The 25,128-nt window shown below is 48.9% G+C and overlaps 1 protein-coding gene across 4 annotated transcripts in view; it reads right to left on the bottom strand.

The window, feature by feature from the left end:
• Nucleotides 1-41: 41 nt before the first annotated feature.
• JAK1 (Janus kinase 1) overlaps nt 42-25,128 on the bottom strand; it is a 124,696-nt gene continuing 99,609 nt past the window's right edge. For all 4 annotated transcript variants that reach the window (XM_035018359.1, XM_035018358.1, XM_035018360.1 and 1 more), the window contains 16 exons: nt 22,887-23,010; nt 20,661-20,847; nt 15,791-15,897; nt 12,614-12,757; nt 11,743-11,830; nt 11,162-11,289; nt 10,416-10,551; nt 8,604-8,755; nt 7,569-7,719; nt 7,354-7,448; nt 6,062-6,254; nt 5,207-5,331; nt 4,672-4,844; nt 2,984-3,101; nt 2,137-2,247; nt 42-1,299 (listed from right to left, as the gene is read on the bottom strand). In XM_035018359.1, coding sequence (XP_034874250.1) covers nt 1,204-1,299; nt 2,137-2,247; nt 2,984-3,101; nt 4,672-4,844; nt 5,207-5,331; nt 6,062-6,254; nt 7,354-7,448; nt 7,569-7,719; nt 8,604-8,755; nt 10,416-10,551; nt 11,162-11,289; nt 11,743-11,830; nt 12,614-12,757; nt 15,791-15,897; nt 20,661-20,847; nt 22,887-23,010 — 2,128 coding nt within the window. In that variant the 3' untranslated portion in view covers nt 42-1,203. The remainder of the gene's footprint in view (nt 1,300-2,136; nt 2,248-2,983; nt 3,102-4,671; nt 4,845-5,206; nt 5,332-6,061; nt 6,255-7,353; nt 7,449-7,568; nt 7,720-8,603; nt 8,756-10,415; nt 10,552-11,161; nt 11,290-11,742; nt 11,831-12,613; nt 12,758-15,790; nt 15,898-20,660; nt 20,848-22,886; nt 23,011-25,128) is intronic.

Raw genomic sequence — 25,128 nt, 5'->3', positions numbered from 1 at the left:
GTTTGAATGCTTTGAAAATGAAATCTTAATATTAAAAGGCATTTGCATGTGAAGTCTCTAGTATATTTATTTGTATAAAGAGTAAACAAAGTGCATATAGAGTGGCCACAGGTTTGACACAGACAGAGACCTTGGTGATGTAGGGTTATTGAATAAATTTAAATGGCAAGTTTATTGTTGCCATTGAATCAATCCAGAACTCTTTAGGCTCAAAAGGTGAAAAGTAAGGATATCAAACAAATGCTAGACAGCATTAACAAAAAGTTTTTCAGACTCTTGGTCATCAAGTTCTTACGGTTCACATTGAATCAGAGATTAGACATTTTTGATTACCCAGCTACCTCCAAGCAAACTGTCTAAAAACTGTCTAGTAGCTCCTGAACTCTTGTAATATGGATGGTTAAGTACAAAAACACTGATTGGTTGCACACAGCATCCAAAACCAATGCTGCAACAGCTTGCCCCAAAGTGGTAGAGTTAGTTAGAAAAGGATAAACATTAACATTTCTGAAAAGCAGGTATGATAGTACCCGGGGTCTTGGAGTCCGTTCTGATTAAAGGTATACTTTTTAGGAAAGCACAGGCTTGGTTCTCAAGAATTAACAGGCAACAGAGTATCTATTCCACAGCTGTCCCCCTGGCTCTGACCAGATTGCTGGTCACCCACGGGGACAGGAGCAAAGCCACTGAAGAGACAACTCAAAGTTTAAGTCCTACTGGTGACAGGAATACACTCATCTTGGTATAGAAACAATAGTCTACTAATGGGTATCTAATATTTCAAGAATGCTTGGTCTATCACTGTAGAGATACTGAAATCTGAGGGCATGTTAGAGTAGTGCCTAAGTCCATCAATCTCTATCTGCCGGGAAAGCATTTCAGATCAACGGGCGGCTGGGAACAAGGGCTTCTGTCAGCTCCTCTCCCTTTCTGGTATGCAACTGGGACAGTACGCTAGCCAAACAGAACGGTGCTTTCCATTCTTTTCAAAAGGAGGAGTGCTTAAGTGCTTTCTATTGTTTCGGTGGTCATTATCTGTTACAGGTGCCAAATTTCAAGAGGGCAGTACGTACACATAACAAGCACCACAGTGTGCCTTACATACCCAAATACAAATTTTTCCATTAAAAATTTTAAATGGCTTGGGTATTGGTTGGGGGAGGAGGACCTGATACACAGGAGTTTAAATGTTATCCATGCTTCTTATTTTAAAAGTGCTTCAAATCCTTCAATAAGGTTCTGAAAAGTTGTCCGATTGGATGGTTGGAATTCCCAGCATTTTCTCATAAGTTGATAAACCTGTAAGAAGGGCGGGGGAATCGAGTTAAAAAAATTCTTGGAAATGGACTTACCACTACTTATAAATGGACTTATTACTCAAAGTATTACTGACGAACAATCTATCTTGAGAAGCTCATGAATCGACCTTCCAGAACATCCAGGTCATTACATCTCAGTGCAGACTTGACTCTAAATTCCCTCACTGGTGGTTCTTTGATTCATACAAACTCTTCAGTACATCTCAAATAGTCTTTAGAGTTGGCCTTAAAGGCTCAAATCACCTTAGAATACAGAAAACTGAATAAATGTCATAAATGCTACTACCATACAATTACAGCTGAGCGGCAAACAACACAGATTTGAACTGTGCAGGTCCAGTTATATACACAGTTTTTTCATTAAATATGATCTAGTGCTATAAATGTATTTTCTCTTACCATTTTTTTCTCTTGTAATTATTATCAGTAAGGCTCCTGGTCAACAGGAGACTTAAGTTTTAGGTAATCAAAAGCCACATTCAGATTTTCAACTGTGTAGAAGGTCAGCACCCCTAATCCCGTGTCAAGGGTCAACTCTATATGTACTTGTCACAATCAGGCTACACTAGAGTGTGTTGCTTTAGGGTGCTCACTGAGGTGAGCCTACTTTTGGAGGGAATCCTTACTTTAAACCTAACTTGTGGCTGTCATCTGCCCCAAAGAAGGTTTTACAGATGTCTGATCTGAAATTCAGCTTCAGGAAATTATTTTAAAAATGACTTTTCTACTTCTTCCCACCCAAACCCTTGCCAAGTAACTCAAGCCCTGAAAACATAACATAAACTGAGTTTATTACTGTAAAATAGCCCACAAATACCTCATCTGGACAGTGACGTGGACAAGGCAAACGTTTTCCTTCTTTTAATGTATTCACAAGTCTTGTGACTGTCATCTGGCCATGAGTTGGGCCTATCATTTTCAGGAACAACTATGTAAAATCAAACCAAATCAAGTATTTTAGCATATATTTATATCAACAGTAGATTAAGGTAAAATTTCTAGGTTTAACTGTAAATTAAGATAATAAAAAGGCTTTTTTCCTCAGTAACTTTATTTTTCTTAAAGATTTTACTTATTTGACAGAGAGAGGGGGGAGCAGGAGCGGGAGAAGCAGACTCCCCATTGAGCAGGGAGCCAGCCCAATGTGGAGCTGGATCCCAGGACCCTGGGATCATGACCTGAGCCAAAGGCAGATACTTAACCGACTAAGCCACCCAGGTGCCCCTCTCCTTAGTAATTTTAAATGAAAGCCCAAAATCTTGATTAGCTCTCAATGATTAGTCTGTGATTACACTCTCTCAGACTTTACCAACCATCCCTTCCCCTGGCTGAAGACACTGTCTCAGTGAAAATGATCTTAAATCATTTATGAATTCCTGAAGCTCAAACAAGGCCCTCCCCACTGCTCCCTCATTCTCCCAGGAAACTGCCCCTGGAATCCTCACACAGGTAAGATCCTTGAAAGTCAGCATCATTTTCTAGAACTTGGGCTCCTTGTGAAATGAGGACTTGAGAGAGCCACAAATAAGTGTCAAGTGACATACCATGTTAAATGGAAAAGTGACGCTTCCCACTGTAACACACTAACTGGATTCCCTTTAAGAACAAAATTTACACATTTTCAATGGGTGCTGGATTTGGATGAAGATACAAGGAAGACTTACCGCCATGGGGCTGTAATCTGAGTCACAGTAAGTAAGCAGCTCATGCAGAGTCACTCCAAACGACCAGACGTCAGAGGCGATATAAAATTTACACTGAATTAAACATTCAGGAGCATACCTGAAAGAAAGCAGACCATGAAACTTCATTTCCTGGGAAGGATATTCCAACACATTACAGAGTATCTCCAAAAAAATCACTTCTTCGGCTTTTCTCAGTGTTTGATGTATTAATCACACGTCTGCTGATGCACATATCTGACATGAACAATACCGTCACAGGCTCTCCATAGCATGTATTTGCTTTAAAGTATTAGTTTGTGCTCTTCATTCCACGGGCTGTCCATGTGGAGGAGGCATAAGATGACACATCCCAAGTGTTCTTTGCAAGTTCAAAATTAGTCAGCAGTGACCTCACTATGCAGCCTTCTTCCAAGGTCAACTGTTTTGTTGGATGACACCCAACTCCCCAAGCCAGAAACGGAGTCACCCCTATATCCAGGTTCCTATACTTCTCAAACCTACTCACTTCTCTTAAGGCCCACCGTCACTGTCCTAACCACTGTCCTAGTTCACACCCTCACTGGCTCTGGTTGAATCACACTCCCTTAGCTCCAATCTTGCTCCCCTCCCATCCACAGTGATCTTTTTAAAGCAAAAGCCACCATTCTTAAACCCTCCAGTGGTATGTCCCAAAGCTCGAAGGCAGAGTGCCAGCTCTGTGACTCGGCCTCCGGTGCTCCGCCTTAGCAAGTCCTTGAGACCTCCCACTTTGTCGTGATCCAGTCCCACACCGAGCTGATTCAGATTCAGGTCCTAGGATATTCACTGCTCTCATCTCATTCTTGCTAGTCACACATGCCTTCTTCTACCATCCTTACAAACCCCATGGATCTTTTAAAGTCTTAATAGGACTTCCAGAAAACCAAACCTAAACCTTTCCATGCTTATACCACCATGAAATTGGCTGACCAATCCATTAAATTCTATACTCAGTCTGCTTGTTCACCACGGATCTCTAGTACTAGTACCCAGCACAAAGTAGGGCCCTGATACATATATTAATGACTGAATGAAGCCTTAGGCTCCATGAGTGGGAGAGATCTAGGTTTGTGTCTATGCGGGACGCACCTCAGAGGTATTGATTTGTTCTACAGGAGCAGTAGAGTAGAGGCTTAAACAGCTTCTCCCTTGGATGGTGTTGTGTTCCAGGCTGCAAGGGGTCACAGTCAGGGTGCAGCCTTCTGACCAAGACACTGCGGTGATCCATGAGCAGATAGCCAAGTTCCCTGTGGACTGTGCTCCGTTCTGCTCTGTCTGGGATCTCCCTGAATCTGTCAGTGCCTACTTCCTCACCTCGTTCCCACCCCTTCTTCCTACCTGCCCTCTAGGCCTCCTGTGCATGCATGTGACCCCTACCACTACTAACAGTTTTAAGGACTGTGTCAGATGAATGCTCACTCCTGGGAACCTGGACATGTCAGCCACCGGGTGGTTAGCGTCCTCCACTCCTTGGAAGATGGTGTCGTATGAACCTTAGGCATTTCTATGTGGGCTGCTTTCTAGTGACACAGCCTAAAAGGTGTTTCTTGAGGGCAGAAATTAATCAATTCCAAATGCGCTAAGTTCTTTCCAGCCTTGACTTGGGCAGGAAGAATAAAAGACATTAACATAACATTAGATTCAGTTACCAAAACACAGGGCTGTCCCGATCATCCTTGACTGTGTAGTACTCCTTGTCAGTTTCAATTGCTTTGGTCAAACCAAAGTCTCCAATTTTCACTTGGTGCTCACTCTCAACGAGGACATTTCTTGCTGCCAAGTCCCGGTGAACGTACTGCCGAGAACCCAAATAGTCCATCCCCTGAGGGAGAGAGGTGAAGGGAGAGTGCATTTGCTAAAGGTTAGTTCAGGTTCTGTTTTGTATCCATCACTGCTTCATGAAAAAGCACCAATGTCATTTCATTTACCTATCACTCGTTTTTTTGGTTTGTTTTTAATGCAAGAATAGTTTAGACTAACCCAATTCAAAGAAATACACATTAAGTCAGCCATATTAACAAATCAGTTTTCTTAGTACTGGCTAATTTTCATCCAAATCATGCAGAGCAAAATGGTACAGGTACAATTACTGGAAAGCTTCCCAGTTGCAGTCTAATTACAACCCAATTACCCAGGACAGCGTGCCTGATTTTTTGATCTTTGACGTGGTTTTTTTTCTTTTACCTTACAAATTTGAACGGCGTATTTTAATTGCTGTTTGAGGTTAATTTTGTTCTTATTCTTTGGAAGATATTCCTTAAGGCTTCCTGAAGGCAGAAATTCCATGATGAGCTTAATACCATTTCCTCCTGTTTGGAAAAAAACACCCATCAGGACAAGGTCGCCAGATGAAGGAACTGTGGGAGAGTAAAGGGTGCAGGATCTGGAGATGCAGGCCCTGAGCTGATTTCAGTGTCACCCCTGAATCACTACTGAACCTCTTAAGCTCCAGAACCTCGGGATCCTCAAAGAACGGAGATAGTTACACTCATGTACATAACAAAGCCCAGTCATCAGCACCCACTGAGCTAACAGTGCTCTGCAAACCACTGTGGATGACTGGTTTTCAAAAATTACGAGCCACATCATTTCATTACCAATTTTGGAATACAGTTATGTATTGTATTGGCTTGTAAAAAAAGATACACTTAGTAGTAAATACTGCTTGCCACCTTGATATAGACAACTAGAAAATGAAAGATCCTGGCTAGGGCTGGGTCAGAATAAAAAGCAGACAATGGGTGTCAGTTTCATAGGGCCTAAGTGTGAATATCGGATGAGTGAAGCCCAGTCTCCAGTACTGGAGAGAGAACGCTGGGATCATCCCTGGCGGCAGGGGAAGCTGGGTGGCTTTCCTGGCAGCTCTGCGCTGAGGGACGTGACTGTGCGTATGATGGTGAAGCTGCAGAGCTCCCGGGAACCACCAGCGAGCATGTCCAGGTGGCCCAGATACAGCCGAGGGCACTGCCTGCTCACACGGGCCTTTTAACCCCAGACAGTCCCTTCGTTTTCAAACCAACCCCACCGTGCCCAACATACCGTCTTCTGTACAGATGCCTTTGTACTTCACAATGTTCTCATGATAGAGGTTCCTTAGGATTTCAATTTCCTTCTTCAGGTCAGCTATGTGGTTGCCTCCACTCTCGGGCTTCAGGGATTTGACCGCCACCTGCTCCCCGGTATTGTCCCCCTCAGGGTCATACCTGCAGAGCTCAACCTTCCCAAAGTGGCCCTAGAAGGAAAGACCCGTGCGCTTGATGAGAGAAGCCCCACGCGGGGCCAGCAGGGACACTTACACGAGCCTTGCTCCTTGTGCCGCTCCCATGAAGGCCAGGGGCGGGAGGCACAGCCTGACCTCAGGGGCAGCAAGCTCCTACCTGGGCCCTTCCTCTCTTGGTCTCACGTGCCATCCCCTCTGTGACGGGGCTAGGATAAAGAGGTATCAGGGGACTGGTGAACCGACACATCAATCCCAGTTTCCATGAAAATGTAACCCAAAAGGAAATGAAAGTGGTTTCTGGCCCTGCAGGACAACCGTGGTGTTCTCTGAGAGCCATGGGCCCAGGCTGAAGGACGGGCACCACCATGCAGCTGAAAAGAGCACTGCATGAAGCGTGTTTACCAGCCGTGGGATTAGCTCCCAACCAGGCCACTAGGCAGTGATGTGGGCCCAGTCACCCCATCTTCCGAGCTGGCTCCAGAGGGGCTCCATGCCCACAGCAGTGGCAGCCTCTCGGGGATGGTGTGAGGAACGAAGGACCCCGCACCTGTCAAGTGCCAGCCCACAGCCTTGGCTCACAGGAGGTACTCAGTGCAGGACACAGTCTATGTTCACTTAACCGAACTACAGGAAATCTGGACAAAGACGCAAATCGCAGTAGCTTTTCTGGTCACATTAGCTGTTCGGAAATTCCCATTCGAGATCCAAGGGAAAAGCTGATACTCTATCTGGCCTGTGTAGTAAATAATCCCTCATTTAAGCAGCTTCGCAGGATACAGATACCCAGGAAAGTCTGAGATAGGGATTTTTCTGTTTCTACCCCATCTATACCTCTTCCCCCAGATCTCTCCCTTCCCATTCTCTTCCATCCCTCAGAGAAGAGTCAAGTCTGGAGGGAGCAGACCAACATCCTGTGTGCATATCCAGCCCTCTGGATGTATATGCACACTGTCACCCTGTGTCAAATGGAGAATGTGATTCAACTGGCCCAGAGGAAATGCAGTGAGATGCTTTCTCTCATAAACCTTGGCCCGAAATGACAGAGAATGGAGAGCGGCTTTGGACGCAGAGAGAGGTGACATGGTCAGCAGGGAACTCCAGCCTAACTTGCCTCTCCCAAGTCACGGATCCTCTTCAAGAACCGCTTTTCAAAATGTGTGGGATCTACTTCGATTGCCGGCTTTCTTTCGGAAACAATGTCTGGATCTAAGAGAGGAGAAAAGAAACCACGTTAAAAAGGAGTGACTGCCATTCACGGGCTCCTCGTTATTCACCCGCTCCCCTGGGCCACTGGCTGTTCTCAGCTGCAGAGCAAGACTGTCTTACTCTGCTCTTCCAGTTTATTGATGTCTCTCATGATGGCTCGGAAGAAGGGTCTCTGGTTGGGGTCATAGTTCATGCAGCGGGTCATAAGGTCAGCCAGCTCCTTACAAGATGGTGTCACTGGCCGGCACCGGCTTTCGTAGAATCTCTCTTTCTGTAAAGAAGAAAACCACATGGAAGAAACCAAAGGAACCAGTCACTAACCTTTTAGCCTCAGTTACCATCCCTAATTTAATTCCCAACAGCTGTGCTTCATAAACATGTGTGTTACTGTTGCCTCATTGTGGTTTAGGTAAATCTTAGTCCCCACACAAAAACCCACATTCAAGGAAGATGGGCAGTATACCCCAGTCCCAAACAAGCTGCATTCCAGGGAAGTCACGCAGCCTTCCTGGAATACAACTTGGCAATATGTGTAACAACCTTCAGATTCTTCAAATCCTTTGACTCATTAATTCCAACTATTGAATGACTCAAAAATAAATCAGACATAAAGATTTATGTTCAAAGATATTCCCTGCAGAATTAGATAGAACATTACAAATTTAAAAACAACCTAAATGCCAAATATAAAATTAGATAAGTAAATTTAAGCTTAATGAGACAACTCCTACATTAAATTTGTAAAATTGTAAGACATATTTAACTGCCTAAGAAAGAACTCGCGATATTAAATACAGCCTATATATCTACATCTGGGATAAAGAAACTCAACAAATATCTGCGTTAATTTTGCTGACTAATGGGCACTTAAAATCTGAGCTAAATAGGATTATAATGTTCCACCAGCACATATTTGCCTGGCACTCTACATGCATTATTAATCTTCACAACAGCCCCACAATGTGTTATTTATCCCCATTTTACAGATGATGAACTGAGGCTCAGGGAAGTTTAGTGACACTTTCGAGGTCACACAGCCAGTAAGCCTGTGGAGGAGATTCAAACAGACATCCACCTCTTCCCACAACATGAGGTTTCCTGACAGCTCCCGAGACATCCCTGAGTGCTCAAGGAGTCCTCACTCGGCTCGCTCACCTCAATCAGGGTCTTGTCTTTCAGAGGGATCTCGCCATTGTAGCAGATCTCCCAGAGTGTGGTTCCAAAGCTCCATTTGTCAGCAGCCACACTCAGGTTCTTGGAGTCTTCAACACACTCGGGAGCAATCCATGGGATTCGTTCTATGCACTCTAGAAAAAGACGGGAGATGTTTCCACATCAGTTTCTGGAATCACCTGGGGCGTAAATCACTGTCATTGCAGCAGGAACTGTGAACTAACGAAGAAACTATTTCAAGCAATGTTTCCAAACACGGACCATGGCTGCCTTGGTCCCGTGGGGAGCTTGTGAAAGGTGCCGCCTTCCAGGCCCTTCACCCCTGGCACTTCAGATGCATCAGTCTTTGTCGGGCCAGCAGATGTGTCTGTTTACCACATGCCCCCCAGGAGGTCATGCAGGGCCAGTCTTCTGAAGCTCTGGCCTCAGAAAGAGCAAAGCACCCCAGGGGTGGAGGCCAACACCCTGGGGAAGGAGAACCAACGCTTAAGAAAGGAAAGACAGGAAGAGAGGCCCACCCATACAGAGTAGGCCTAGGCTAATCTCATGCACTCCGCACAATCCCCCTGCAATGCCGTGCTTGCTGTATGTGGGAAAGGACAAGGGAAGAAGACAGGTGAAGCTGTCCTACATCGCTTGCCCCTGGCTACTTCTGCAGCCCTGTTTGGGCTTCCTGCCAAGACCAGTGACTGGAACAGACACCCCTGCTATATCCAGGGAAATGCCCCTTAACAAGAGCTTGCGGCCTCCCGGCCCCTGCGGGAGAGAGAGGCAGGAGGGCCACTCCTGAACGGGGCATTCCCAGTCAAGCCCACCTCACTGACCTACAAGGCCTGCATGAAACCCCAGCACCTCCCTGAGCCACGCTCTGTCCCCAGCTAAATGATGACCCTTTCTCTCTGAATGCGCACAGCGCTTTACTGGCCTCTCTTGTGGGGTACCCAGGCTTCTCTACTTGCTCTGAGCTCTCCTGGGTCTGTGTCTCAGATGCTTGCTGAGGACAGGACCCTTGAGAGATTCCGGGCTGAATCTGCACAGACTGTGGGAAGTTGGGCGGGTGAGAAGCACGACACAGGCACTAAAGGATGCTTCCCACTCCCCTTTTAAGGAATGGATATTTTAGGTCTTATTTGTAAGGCTTGTTTTCATCCTGGTTCCCTTCCAAACGTAGCCCATGCTTTGAATTACAGAGCAAAACTCCCAAGTGCCAGGCACTGTGCCTGGTGCTGGAAACTGCCGGCCAGCAGAGGCCAGGGCCCCAGGCCCAGGGGCATGCTGCTATCCCAGATATGGCCTACTGGCCCAACTCATGCAGCGCTGGTTTCAGTGTCTCAGCTCCCAGGCCTGTCCCTTCCTGTGGAGCCCCTGAGGTCACGATAGCCTCATTCAAAGCACACAGGACCGCAGCAATCCCAAACTGCTCGCCAACTACAGTTGAAGACCAAGGAGACCCAGCTCCTCCTGACACCCCTCTGACCATCCCCAGCCCCAGCAGCCTCCCTCTGTGCTACCCCAGCACTGAGAACAAAGATGTGCCTTGGGTGAGCTGTGTTTTTCCGACCACTCAGCTCCCTGAGGGCAGGGACTGGCCCTCCCTCAGCTCCCCATCTCCCCCGGCCCCCAGGTCACAGGAGCACCAAGGCTGTCTGCCAAAGTGTCCTTTTTAAAAGGAAGCACACCTGAACCCTAGCCCTCTTCTCCCCGCTGGCCTGACCCTAATTAGGGCGGGGGCAGGGAGGGTGGAAGGGTGAGGGTGGGGATGGGAACTGGGGTGGGAGGATGGGGGAGACACACCCTGCCTGGACAGCACTGTGATGGGGATGCCAGGGTCACTGAGTTTGATGAACGGGCCGCACTCGCTGTCAATACCCTCGCGGGCCAGGAGAAGGTTTTTTGTGCACACGTTTCCATGGACCAGGTCTTTATCCTCCTGCAGAGTGAAAAGGGTGAAATCAGTCAAGCTGCCTGTGGGGCTGCCTGTCTTCCCTCCTTCCCTCACTCCCTGTTTCCAAGCCCGGCCCCTCAAGTCATCTCTCCATATTCCCCAGCGACAGCAATGCCCAGGCAACCCAGCTCTCCCCCAGTTATCTGTGTCACTCAGGCACATCAAATCGTGGCCTTCTGCCCCCCAGTTCCCTCACCAGTGAAACGGGGATAATGGTGGAGCAGGCCTCCTAGGGCTTGTGAGAATGACACTCCTGAGAACCTGTGTAATGCACCAACAGCTGAGCCATGGGAAGCACTACTGATGCAAGCAATTTCACTCATTCATTCGACAAGTATCGCGCTATTTTCACTCCAACCTTTGGTGCATTCCAGAAGTCAGTCCTCTGATGTGATAAAACCTCCCTCGAAACAGGATTCATACCCAAGCACATGAATGGCCCCAAATGACCGTTTTCAGGAAGCAACAGGCACACCTGTGTTTAACCACAGAGCCCGGGCCCCTGCAGCCTGCCTGGCTAGACTCCTTCCTGCCACCCCCTACAGGGCATTCTGGTTCCTGGTAGAGACCACCACGGACATCAGAACACACTTACCAAGTAACTCAGGGCGCTGGCCAGCTGTTTGGCAACTTTGAATTTCCATGGTGTGGTGAGGACATCGCTTTTCCGGTGCATAAAGAGATCCAGGGGCCCGCCTTCCACAAACTCCTCCACCATGATATCTACAAGCACAAAAGTAGCCACATCTGGAACCTTCTGTACATCTGAGACAGTATCTTCCCTCATCCTCTGAGGAGAACCCACTTTAGTGGCTGGTACTCAGCTTGGGAGGATGGCAACATCCTTGTGAGGTGCAAACATCAGAGTGCCTCCACCCCTGCCCAGAGCGCCTTCCATTCTGACTCTCAGCTTGCCTACCCCACCCTCCCGGGTCCAGACCAGTGTGTGGCCAGAGCTGGCAACAAGTAACGTTCAAGAAATGAGTGAAAAATAAACGGCACTTCATTCCACGCCCACTATTAAGCACGAGACCTGCTCGCTACCTCAAGTTCCTCGACTGCAAGAGGAGGCAAAAAGCCCAAGCAATGTGAAGGTGGCTTCGGCCCCAAATCGTCATCACAGCACCCACATTCCCCAGCCAGGCCAACCTCCCCTCCCAAAGCGAATACACTTACTCTCCACGTCTCGGACGCAGACGCCATAGAGGTACACGATGTGTTTGTGGGAGACCTGCCTCATCATGCTGGCTGCTTCAAAGAAGGCCTGTGGGAGGAGAGCACAAGGGAATGTCAAGGGCCAGACGCCACGGCTCTGATGCCGAAGGAGCTCTGCTGAGAGGGAAGTCAATGGGCCCCAGGAACGCTCACCACTGTCGTCCTCCCAGGCCCTGAAACGGTTCCCCTGGCCTTGACTGCCCAGGGGCGTTGCCAAGCCTTTACCTAGGGGCCAACCTGGCTGGGATATGGAATCTGTTTAGAAAACCTAACAGGATACAGAGCCAGGCTGGCAGCAGAGGGTAGGTGACAATTTCTGCATTGGGTACTCATATCCACCACTTTCTCTTCCTTTAAACTTTGGGAAATAACAACATTTGGCACTGTAGTAGAATAAGTGAAAAACCAGATCTCTGTCGAGACTTGGCTTTATCACTCTCTAACAGTGTGTGGGATCTTGGGTAAGTCCTTTTACTCCCGTGGGCTTTAATTTTCTAGACTGCAAAGTGATAGTCCTGGACTACATCAGGGACTTCGAGAAGATTCAGCTAGAGTCCTGGGGCTCCACAGAACCACCACAAGGACCTCTATGGGAGGAGAGTGAGAGGGGCAGGGAGGGGACAGGCTGCTCAATGCACTTCATCTTCAATCTTCCCTCACTTTACATACCTGCTTCATCTAAGATTGTATTTGAAGAAAGGAATTCGACTGAATGACAAGTTTGAAAAACACCAGACCAAAACAAAGGCAAAGGTTCTTCCTAGCTCATTGTGCTCCACTGGCTCCAGAAGTGGGGGAAGGGAGGAGATGGGGTTATGAGGAAGACACTTGCCAGAGAAATGTCCCTGTGGCTGGGGTCTAAGACTTTGAGGATCACTTTTATTCTCTTCTCTTCGGAAGTTCCTTCGTCATCCTTGTAATCCACCAGGGTACCGGAGTAGATGTGTGTCCGTGTGCCTCTCCCAAGGTGCTCGCCCTAAAGGAGGAAGCAGGAGGTTGGGGCTACTTCTCTCTGGGGCTGCAGTGACACCCGAGTCTGGCACTGACGCCTTAATGGGAACACACCAGAAGGGGTGGGGCAAGAACAAAAGAGCCTCCACAGCTCACAGCCTCTCGGGCCTTGTCCTGGTCAGGCCTCCAGAAGAAACATAAAGCTACTTAGCCAAACAGAAATGTGATACTTCCTGGGCCCCAGGAGACATTTAATTCCCAAACCATGCCTTGCCTTCTACCTTCAGAAACAACCTGTGGCTAAAACGTAATCCTGGCCAATCATAAAACTTCCAGCAGCACCACCACCAGCCTCCAGTGACAGCGGCCCACCCTTGGCCTCCAAAGAGGACTCAGAGAGGACCCCAGCAGGGCTCTACTAGAGGCTGGGGTACAAAGAGAAGGGCTTGTTAGTCCTGGCTCGACTGCTCGCTGGACATCTAACTCAGAGATGCTCTTTCTGTAAACAGAATAACCATGGCACCCACCTCCCAGGGCTGTTCTAGAACCAAGTGAAGAGGAAGGAATAAAGGCTCCTCAGTCCAGACCCCAGCACATCGTGGGTAGAAATCATCTGCTGGGCTGATGTGTTCTGTCTGATTGCCCTCTAGACCAGGTACTCGTTCATCTTCCAACCATCTACCCGGCGTGTGTGTATATACATGCATGCATGCTAAGCTTTAAAATCTGTGACGCATTTACATGTGGATTTGCTGGAGCAATCCCAAAGCGGGGAAGGGGTGTGAAAACAGAGGCAGAGACTGGAAGGTGGGCCCTCAGTTTCCTCACATACGATAGGGGATAACACCACCAAATAAGTGGTATGAGCATTAAATGAAATTATCACACAATCATCTGTCTCTAAGGACCCTTCCAGTTCAAGCTTTAATAATTCTGATTTGGGGCGCCTAGATGGCTCAGTTGGTTAAGCGACTGCCTTCAGCTCGGGTCATGATCCTGGAGTCCCGGGATCGAGTCCCACATCGGCCTCCCTGCTCGGCGGGGGGTCTGCTTCTCCCTCTGATCCTCTTCCCTCTCGTGCTCTCTGTCTCTCATTCTCTCTCTCTCAAATAAATAAATAAAATCTTTAAAAAAAAAAATTCTGATTTAAACATTCTTAATATTGGGAAATCAAAATGTGATTCATAAAAGTCAGGCATTCTCAAGCTACTGACGTTAATCTCACAAAATCTTTAAGTTGAGATGCTATTATTCTATTATCCCAGGACCTTCTCTGTAAATGCAAAAAATGGATTCCCTTGGAATTGGCCCTGCCCCCTTACAAGAACATATACAATTGTTAATTGGGTATATTAATGTGCACAAATGCCACCATTTGTCATCTGGCATAGCAGAGTGGCGATGCATCTGCCCTGTCTCCCATATCCTGGCAAGGTCCTGTGACTATTCATTAAAGCCGCATCTGTCACAAAGCAATTCATCAAAGTTAGGGAAGTTGTGTTCCCAGAACATCCCGTAAAAGCCATATGCTTTCAGAATAATTACTCTTCCCCAAAAGGGCTGCTTATTCCAGTGGCCAAGTCACGGCAGCAGGATTCCACAGCAACCCACAGAAGCCCCGCATGTTGCCACCGGCCTCCTTCCAGGCCACTCCCTCTGCCTTCGCCGGGCATGGGGTGTGCGCCCTCTGCAACTCTGCCAGAGCCACATCCCGCTGCAGCTCCCTACCTAGCACTTACGTCTCCGTAATGTGCTTATCTACTTAAGAGAAGAGGGCTGGCTCCACCAGCCGTGGGCCTGCCGAGGGTGGCTATCACCACTGCACACGCAAGGGCTGTTGCTGGGGGCTAGGTGAGCACGGGGGCGGGGGTCCGCAGATGAGTGCCGGTGGGGCGGGGCCTAGGTGAGCGCGGGGGGCGTGGAGGATGCCGGGACCCTCCGAGTGGCTTGAGGGCAAGGAGAGAAGGAAGGGCCCAAGGACGGTGCCAAGTTTAGACAGAAAAAAGGCCAAGGTACCACTGCTCTGGTGATTTTAATCTCTGGCCACAGCTCTGACTCCATCAGAGGGACAGAAAACAATAAACACTGGCCTTCAGTGAAGAATGTCTCCAAAGGAAAGCGAGAGGCGGTTGCAGTGGCGGGCTCCTACTCCCTGAACACCCTACCCAACAATTTTAGGGATTAACTTAAAAAAGTAAACCAGGTACCCAACCCCATGCCTACTACCTCCCACCAGGCTCCCCAACAGATGTGAGTGCACAATTCGCTCTGCAACACCTTCCAAGTGTTGCAATCTCTCCCAGGCAGTCAACGGTGCCTTCCTTCCAAGGCTGCTGGCATGCTGTCTCCTCGCCTCCCTGGTGTGTGGCTGTGTACAAGGACTGGGGTGGGGGCATGGAACAGAAGTGGGATTTGCCCCGGGCCTCACACCCCTAGCCAAGGCCCAAGGGCAGCTACAAGGGAAGCTGGGCCTGCCTATGGCTGCAGACTCTGGGCAAAAGGCCTCCCAAGCTGGAACACTGGTCCAAGGGATCTCTTTCTCAAGACAGTTCTCCTGCAGGCCAACATTGTACATCTCATGCTCCCTTACTGCATTCTGTACCCCATAGCTTTGCTGCCTCTGGAAGCATCAGGAAGCCTAGGAACTGAACTTTAGTAGTGCTTTGTCACACAGCATGTGGTGGGTTAATGCGGGTCATCAGCTCAGACTCCCCCATGGACACCCGATTTGTGTGGCCCTGTCAGCATTCCCACCAAGTTCTCCAACTCCTTCTATCTGAAGAAGACCCATAACAGAAGGTCCTATAACCCTAGATAACCCCACAAAGCTTGACAAATCCATTTCCCTTCAAAGAGAAAGTATCTCTGGGGAACATTGGCAAGGCTGGATACAATGGCAGGGCAGTGGCTGAACAGCTTTAACTATGAAAGGAAAGCTCCTTATTTTTTTTCTGATAGGATTTCCCCAAACCCAGACTTCACTCCCCCGAAATCCTCAGTCTACTCGCTGTGGAGAGGCAGGACCAAGGTGGGCTCAGGAACCTTAGCAAAGACTCACTTGCACAATATCTTTCTTGAGGATCCGGTCAAAACTCAGCTGGCTCATGGGGTAGACAGGCTGCCACTCCTGGGCTTTCTTAGTAGCCACCAGAAGATTGGAGATCTCTGTGGAAGAGAATGAAGAAGTCTGAGCAGGGTAGTGAAGGTTCAAGATCCCAGTAAAGCAATGCTTGCCAAATCATGGGGCTTGCTGAACACATATTTGTACATGTGCTGGTTCAGTCATTCAGTAAGTGTTTATTAAGTACTTGATTTACGCCCTCCAGGAGCTTGCAGGCTAATAACAGAGCCTAAACTAATCAAATAATCAACCCATCAAAAGGAAAGCTCCAATTTGTGCAGCTACTCTCCAAGCCAGGCCCAGGTGTTCGAGGGTTGACACAGCAGGATCTGTTCTGGTAGCAGAAGTTAGGGAAGATCTGCCTAGGGAAATGAAATTTTAAAATCTGAGAAGAGAAAGTCCCCACCGGCAGGGACGGTGTCTATCTTATTTCCTGCTCTACCTCCACAGCCTGGTATGTAGTAGGTACTCAGGAAGTATCTGTTCACCGTGTGAATGAATAATCAGGATGTGAGCTGAAGGACGAGAGCTGAGCAGAGGAAGAAGCAGTCCCTTGGGTGTAGGGGGTGATGGGAACCAAGGCAGGAGAGTAAAACAACACTGGTCTTATGCAAAAGAATAGGACAGGTAACCCAGAGAGAAGGTCGTGCCTGAACCTCTCTGGGCTCCCAGCAGTGCCTGACTCCAAGGAGGCGCTAACTCAATGTATAGGTTATGAGCAGACCAGCCCCCAGATTCTACGGATTCAAATGGCAAACCGAACACTTTACAAAATCTGCCGGGCCACGATGAGCACAAGTGGCTCATGGAATTTACAATCCACAGAAGGTGCCTTCCCACCATGGAGCTACTTCAAGCTATGTCACTGGGCGGGGGGGGGGGGGGGGTGCCCCTTCCAGATTTGGACTGCAGTGAGAGGATTCTGGAACTCCAGGAGAACCCCATCTAGCTGCTGAGGACCAGGTGCCTGCAGTAGGCCGAGTAATTTGGACGTGGTCTCTCAAATCCTCACTTCCCTGCAGGGCAGGGCTTATTTTCCTTTTTGTTGTTTTTTTTTTCAGCTCACATTTTCTGATTGCTTCCTCTTTGCCAGCCACTGCCCCTAAGAGCGTTCCTCACAGTAATTCCTTTGTCCTTATGACAATTCTATGAGGCACACAGTATTTTTATCCTTTTTATTCTATAGGTCAGAAAACAGAGATTCAGGGTGACTATCCCAAGGTCAGGCAGCTAGTAAGCCCTGGACGCTCACACTTCAGTCATGGATGGCTCCAGCCTCGTACCTTCTTATAGCAAACCTGGCCCTAGTGGGAGGCACAAATCTGGGAGCCAGACACTGGGTTCAGGCACAGGCTCCCCTTATTACCATATCCTGGGTACCCTTTCTCCAGTCTGTTCTCCTCCGTTCTGTTATCCTGACTCCACTCTGTAACCTGGATACAATCAGATTCAAAACAGGCAACTCAGGACTGCCCTGATGGAGAAAAGACCAAGAAAGAGCCACCTGAATGGTGTCCCCAGCAAAGGGTTGGAGGTGTTTTGAAAATGAGAGAGGAGGATGAAAACAGGCGCCATTTATGGGCGATGTTTTGCATGGCTGCTTCAGGGAGCATGGCACTGAAGTCAACCGTGTGAGCGGGGGGACCTGTTAAACCCGTTTTCTCACTAGAAAAATGGGAGACACAGTCATGCCCCTCATCAGGTCGCTGTGAGGGATAAACGAGATAATGCATATGAAGGGTCTACTTCAGTGCCTGGTGTACAGGGAGTGCTCCAAACCTGGTAGCCATTGTGGTTAAGACCAGTATTACATCTTGGTCAGCGCCATCATCCTGTACCAGCTGGCTGGCAACAGTCAGAAGTTCTCAGTGTCAGAGCCAAAGGGTGCAGAAATCAAGCCCCCGGCTCCACTCCACGGATGAGGACATGGGAGGGTCAGTGATGACTGGGCCAGTGAGTCCTGCTGGGTCGCTATCCTCTTCTTGCCACAGTCACCCTGAGACTTGGAGAGGGACAGTGGGGCTGGACAACACAGAGATGTGGACCTGCTTTACTGTCACATCCACTCTGAGTGGCCACCTGCTTTTCCTTTATTCCATGAGGAGTTTCTCAGTTGCATTTCCAAGTGGGAAACCCAGGTCAAAGCGGGGGCCATCAGAGCCTTGCGGTTAGGAGGGCAGAAGCACTGAGGAACCCAAAATGACCTTCTCCTTAATTTTCATGATTTTACCACTTCTCTAATTTGCAGGTGGTGGAGGGAAGACAGAGGGCTTCTGACGGCCCAGAGAAGCAAGCCTCATACACAGGGCTCATTCCTCCTCTCTCCCCCGCCAGGCCCTTCCCTCCTCCAGGTCAGGAGAACTGCCCTCGCCCCAGAGCTCTGGGCTGATGGCTGCCCCTGCACCTTCGCAGAGTATAACGGGACGTACAGGAAAGATCACCAGAGCTGGAGTCAGAAGACTTGAGTTCACGTCCCCAGTCATCCTCTACCTACCTAGGCAAATATAACGGGGACTACAACACACTCTGGCTTGTTCTGAAGATTAAATGACTCGGAAGACGGAAGACCCTCACACAGGGCCTGTAAGCCTAGTAGCCATCATCACCATCATCACTACTTGTCGCTCCTATTACTGTTAGCTACTGCTGCCCCCAGCGGCCAGGCACGAACATCTCTGAGCCTCCATTTCCGCATCTCTGTAATAGCTACAAAGAGCTACTGTCAGATGGAGCAAATGCAAATATGCATGAAAAGTGCCTGCCATTCGCAGGTACCCGCCAGTATGGTAGCTACTGCTCTAACTATTCCCCTGACAGACACCACTGAGCGTGGACTCTGTGCCGGGTGTGTGCTGCCCATGAGTCACGGGGTGCAAGACAGATCCAGATCCTGTCTTAAGAGTTCCTACTCAAGGGGGAGAGAGGAGAGACAGACACTAAGCACATTCAGGAGTCCAGGAGCCTCATGAGAAGCCATGAGAGAGGGCTTCAATCTGTTCCTTTGCGTCTCCTGCTACCGCTACAGGCCCCCAGATCTGGACCAGTACGTGGCATGGACACCAGAGACCTCTCCAGCTAATTCCAGTGCAGAAGTCATGTCCCGGTCTCCCACCTGCCACCAGTCCTCGCTACCTGTGGCCACCGCTCTCTATCTCCTCAACCTTACCCAGAGACCACAAATCCCAAGGAGAAGTAAAAACCGCTCCTAATATCTGTTAGGAGAGATTATGTGAGTAAATAGGGTCGTTGGGCTTTAAGGTTTTACCTCACTCTGAGGTCTCAGGGCCAAGTGCCAGATGTGTTTTCAGCCTTGTGGAACATCTTCAAGCATGAGAACAAAGGCTGCAGTTACCCCAGAGCTGGCAGGAAACCCTATCTGATCAACAAGAACATAAGTCCTTCCTCTTTCACCGAGTGCAGTGGCAGCCCCTTGCTAGGAGGCCAAAAAGCGATTCAAACATCAAGAACCCAGGCCCCTTTTTGACCTGGTGTTGCTTCCTCTGCCCATCCCTGACATAAAGGCTCACAAATCCCCGTAAACGAACCAGAGCCGCCTCAGATGAAGACACTCCTCAGAGCATCTTCCACCATACTTACTAGGGCCTCAGAACGACTGTGCTGCCTGCCTACCCTTTCTCTGAGGCCTGACCTCTTCCCAGGGAAGGATCTGACCCATGCAGGCAGCACCGTGCAGTAGGGGAATGTCAAAATGTCATTTGGGGTAGAGTGGCACTCAAACCCCTGTGACCTTGACCCTCAGTGAGACCCACTTCACTTCCCCAGGACTCAATCTTCTCATCTGTAAGATGCGGCATTTGACCAGGTGATGCCTAACTGTCCTTCCAGTTCTCACATTCGAAGAGGTGATGAATCCACCTCCAGGACATCAGTGACACTATCCACGGGGCATCAAGAACCAAAGCCAGGTTCCCCACCCCTCCCATCCATTTTACAACCTGACCCTCCCATGGTTTGGCACTGCAGCTCCCTGGCATGGCACCCAAGGCCTCCTCTGACCCAAATCTTCCCTCCCAACCTCACCTGCCCCTTCTTTCTAACTTCACCAGCTTCATCAGACACATTAGCCCTTCAGCCCCTGCTTCTCTGCAGCCCCTGCTGTGGCCTGCCATGTTGCCCCTGCACACACTCAGCAGGAAATGCCCTCAACTAACAGGCAAGCCCCCCCCCCCCCGCCAACTATCCAAGATCCGCCTCCCTCCTCCGGGCAGTCTTCCATGCCACGGCCCAGGGACATTTGACCATCCCCGTCTCTGTGAGCCTGAGGTGTGACATATGGGTGCTGATGAAACAGCATCACACATGCAGTGGCCTCATTTCCCTAGGACATTTTCTGCATGAGACTGGAAACCTTGGAGAGCAGGGACTGGGTGCCAGGCATTTCTGATGCTCTGCATTCACCATAGTTCTTGGCCCACAGAAGATGTGCCAGGGAACATTTCCCAGATAATAAACCACCCACGGGGGAACTCTTAGGACATTTTATCTTAAAGAAGAAAGTAATAAGCTTCTGTTTACTAATCCTAAACGTGGCTCTTCCTGAAGCCTGAGCTGCTAAGGAAAGGTCTATGTTTTATTCTATAGAAAACGCTGACACTTGAGGACCGGAATTGGAGGTGGGGACAGACTTGTAACTAGAGGAAATGAAAGCCACCTGGAAACTGTGGGGAGGGGCCACTTTCTTCCGAACCACCAGGCTCTTTTGGTTACCAGGTGTCTTGGAGCATCGCCACGGGGCACAGGGGGACCCTGAGGGGACAGGGCCTGGCTCCGGCCCAGGGAAACTGACCTCGGGGCTTGGGCTGGCAGCAGCGCTTCAGCACGAAGCTGATGTTGTCCGTGCGCAGGATCTGCTTCTTGAGGTGGCTCATCAGGTCCCCCAGGCTGGGGAAGCTGCGGTCTGAGCCGTGCAGGCTATAGCGGCCCTTCTGCACCTCGATCTGAAAGTTCTTGAACTGTTTCTGGCCACCCAGCACCTGCCATTCAGGAAAATGACCAGAAACCAATTGTTTTAAACGGGTCAAGCAAATGTACCATGGGTATGTAATTTGTTAACAATATGAGAAGCTGGATAAAAGATATCTAGATGTATGATCTCTGAACCATTTGTGTAATCTATAATTATTCAAAAGTAAAAATGTATTATAAACAAGTAAACAAACAAAGAAATAAATAAATCCAGAAGAAGACACTGATAAAAGGGAGTTAACATTACGGAGTTAACGTTAAGCATAACCGAACAGTGACTTCTACAACAGCATCACCTCGTTTTAAATGTGTGAGATGAAGTTCATTGAAAAACCAACCTCACAGGACTGCTATGATTACATGACATAGTAAAAAACTTAGTAAGCACTTCATAAAGATTTGCAAATATTATTATGCATGAAATAATAATTACTATAATAGTATTTATCCAGGAAGCCTCTCAAACTGAGCCCTTCTGGGCCGTGCATCCATTTGAGGAGAACCACCCTGGGAGGTGATGGTCGGCAGTCTGATCTATTTTCAGGGTTCTATGGCACCACAGAGAGGAAGTAGAAGCAGAGGTTTTCCTTCACGGGCACTTTTTGTACAGAGACAAATCTTTTAGTGATTAAGGATGAGGATCAGAAAGATCTACTTATGGTGTAGACCAGGACAAGATATTTGAGATCTCGATGCCTTGGTTTATTCATCTGTACACTGGGGATAATACCACCTATCTCACAAGGTCAAACTAAGGTTTAAATGAGGACATGCAGGTAAAGTGTTCAGCATAGCGTCTGGTGAACTACAATGAACAGCAGGAGTAATCATAGCTACGATCCTGTTTCCCCAGGTAATCTGACCCCAGGTGGACCATGCTACTGAGTCACTGACATTCCTGGTACAGCATAAGCCCATTCCACCTCAGAAGGCAGTTGGGCTCTCTCGTGCGCCCGTCCATGTTCAAAACATTAAACTTCCTTCAAGACTGATGAAAGCAGAAGATAGGCATGCTGCCCAGGAACAAACCTGACATGACCTGCTGCGTCCATACCAGCCGTGAGGCCTTGCTGTGCAGGAACAGCCCCAGGCAGGCAGTGGCACCTAGACACTTTGCCCAGGACACTTGGCAGCGCTGGGTTCCTTCTGCCATTTCCTCTTCCCACTCCTGACGGAGTCTAGTCCCCAGGGGCTCCCCAGTACTTTTCCTTCTACCGTCTGAGGTTTATGGCAAGCTCATGTGCAGACTTCCACCTTGAAGCTCCCCCACCTCCCCCTGCCACCCCAGTTCTCCCAGTTCACACTAACCCAGTCAACACTAGTGTATTTATCTGGACTAATTCCGTAAAACTCATTGTCTTTTAAAATATTCCATCTCCTGTATTTAAAAAAATCACAAATGAATGACAAAGGCAGTATTGCAGTCTAGTGAGGTAAGGTCAACAATTCTGGCTTCTATCTTTGTTTTCAGGTGTCTCTCACACCATTCCTGGTGTCCAGCTACACTAGAGTCACTAAATAGAGCCATCTCCACCTGTCAAACACGGAACAGCAAGTCGTCTGTTAAAATGTCTGAAGCTCCCATCTGGGGAAATCTGTGGTAGGCCAGGTTGCCGAGCCGGCCATCTTGGCACTGGTATGTACCAGTGAGTGCCACAGATCAGACACGGCTCTGGGTCTGTGATTTTGTCCCTGAGTGTAAAATCAACCACTCCCAACAAGTGCATTAAACTTGACAAATGTTTGGTGTGAACTGGTTTTCTGGCCACACTCTACTTTCCAGAGTGACCATGGACCCCTGCCATGGGTCCCTTGAGGGAAGAAAGGGCCATGAGGGGAAACGTTCGGGGTCTGGCTGCTAGGGAAGTCTCCTTTTGAAGAGCAGGTTTGTCCTGGTCAGAACTGCCAGGGATTTTCTCAGAAACCCAGGCTTTTCTACCCCCATGTCCCAGGGTGGTCCTCTCTGGAGCAGCTCCTGGGCTGGCTGCACCGAACACCCTGTGGTGATATGACTTGGCCTGAATGACTAAGATTTTTCCTGACTGACCTCAGATTTTTCAAAGCAGGTGACAGTCATGAGGATATTGTCAAAGTCGGTACAGCTCCACCTCAGCACATACATCCCCTCCTCGCTTCCTTCTTGCCGCAACTTATTGATGGCATATTCTGTGCTAGAGGAAGAGAAAGGGAAAGGGAGAAAGAGTTCATACCAATGAGAACACTCTAAAGCCCATGGGATATCCACGTCTCTGAGCTGGCTCAAGTCCTACAGCCCCATCGCATTACATGTCCTGGGTCCTGACGTCTGAGAGGACACGTGGGGCAAGCCGAGATGCCAAGGAGCCTCAAGACACATCAAGTCTCCAAGGTCTAGAAGAGGACTCGCCTGCTGCCCAAGGCACTGAGCCCTGCTTGTCCCTGACTTCCCCACATGTGTGGTCTCCAGCTCGCGGCAGGAGATGTCCCCTCAGAGGTGATGCAGAGCTGCCCATCACAGAGCGCCCGCCATAGAGTGGGGTCCCTCCCCACCATCCCTAGGCAGTCCAACTAGAACATGAGCCTCAGGAGAGCACAAATTTGGGGTTATTCTGTTCACTGCTGTATCCCCAATAACCAGAGCACACTTGGCTCATAGTAGCTACTCAGTAAATAAGTAACTGAATAATTAACACCAAATAAAAAAAGAAAAAAAGAGTTAGAAAGATATTAATAGGGAATATAATATGCCCATCTTACATTCCTTTGTACCCCGAGGATCAATCAGTACTGCACACAGAGGGCAGTGAACAGTCACTAAATAAATCTACAGGTGAAGTCCCCACATATCTCATGAGTGGTGCTCACGAAGTCGGCAAAAGAGGACCAACATGGTCAACGTGTGTAAGAAAGGCAGACACCAACCGCTCCATGATCTGGAACAACTTCATGCCTTTGCACATGATGATCCTTCACCTGGGAGGCCCCTTTCCCTCTTTAAGACCTGTCAACCTGCATTGATTCTTCAAAGTTTAATCTGATCTGAATGCTGCCTCCCCAGAGGAGGCAGTGAGTTTCAAACTCCCACAGAACACAAAACGTTCACCGATTCAGCAAATACTTATGGAGTGCCTCTGGTATGTGCCAGGCCCTGCCACGGGTGCTGAGGAAAAGCAGTGAGCAAAGCACACAGTGCCCTCTGCCTCTATGCAGCTCATACTCTGGGCAGCAAGGCCATACAGACAAGAAACAAAGGGACACGGAAATAAACAAAGTGAGTCAGGAGGTAATAAAAGCCACTGAAGAAAACTAAAGCAGAGTGAAGGAGCCAGGAAGTGTGGGGTGTGGGGGAGGAAGAGGTGTTGTTACTTCATAGAAGGTGGTCAGGGAAGACTTCACCGATAAGGTGCTATCTGAGTGACATCTGAAGGAAGTGGTGGCTATATACATTCCAGAGGAAGAGCATTCTAGGCCAAGGGAAGAGCAAGGGCCAGGGCCCTGAAGCCTAACTGTGGCTGGGATATTTGAGGGAGATGCTTTATTATAATGCTCGGCAGCCTGCTCTGCATTTGTTTGTGTGTCTATCTCCCCATGAGTCTGTGAGCCTCTGGAAGCCGGGGATCACTCACTAATGAACTCGCTGTCCACCAGTAACTGGCAGAGGGAAGACGGTGGGAACCTATCATGAGGAAGGCAGCTGAAGAGATGCTTCCCCAGATATATTTCGGTTTGGGAAGAGAGACTCAGAAGAAATACAGCAGCTGTTTTCATCTGAAGAACAGTCCTATGTAAAAGGAAGTACACTGAATCCCCACTGCTTCAAATGACAGAAGTCAAATGAGTAGGAAGAAGTTAAAGAGAGGCGAACTTCAATTCCCTAGCAGAAAGGTACGTTTGTCTGTAACTGTCAAAGCTATAATCTACTGGCTGCCTCCTGCAGTACTGAGTACCCCATCACCAGAGGTATCTGAGTAAGAGCTTCTAGGTCTGAGATGCAGGTGGGACACGATGTCCACCAAAGCCCCTTCTGGCTCTAAGGCTTGGTCACCCCACTGTTCCCACCATTTATCTGGCGCTTTAGGACAAGCTGACTCAGGATGCCATTGCTTACTACAGTGAAACTGGGACCCGTGTCGTATCTGTGTGTCTGGCCCAGCAAGGGGTTAGGAAGTGTCGCATCTCTTGGTCAGCGTGGAGAAGTGAGGGGGTTTAACTATGAGGAAACCCGGGGCACCTGGCTGGCTCAGTCGTTCAGCGTCTGCCTTCAGCTCGGGTCATGATCCCAGGGTCCTGGGATCAAGCCCCGCATCGGG

The sequence above is a fragment of the Mirounga leonina genome, unplaced genomic scaffold (assembly GCF_011800145.1).
Source record: "Mirounga leonina isolate KUSES-001 unplaced genomic scaffold, KU_Mleo_1.0 Mir_173, whole genome shotgun sequence".
NCBI lineage: Eukaryota > Metazoa > Chordata > Mammalia > Carnivora > Phocidae > Mirounga > Mirounga leonina.
Note: the sequence above shows the minus strand (reverse complement) of the source record. Positions and strands in the feature narration are given on the sequence as shown.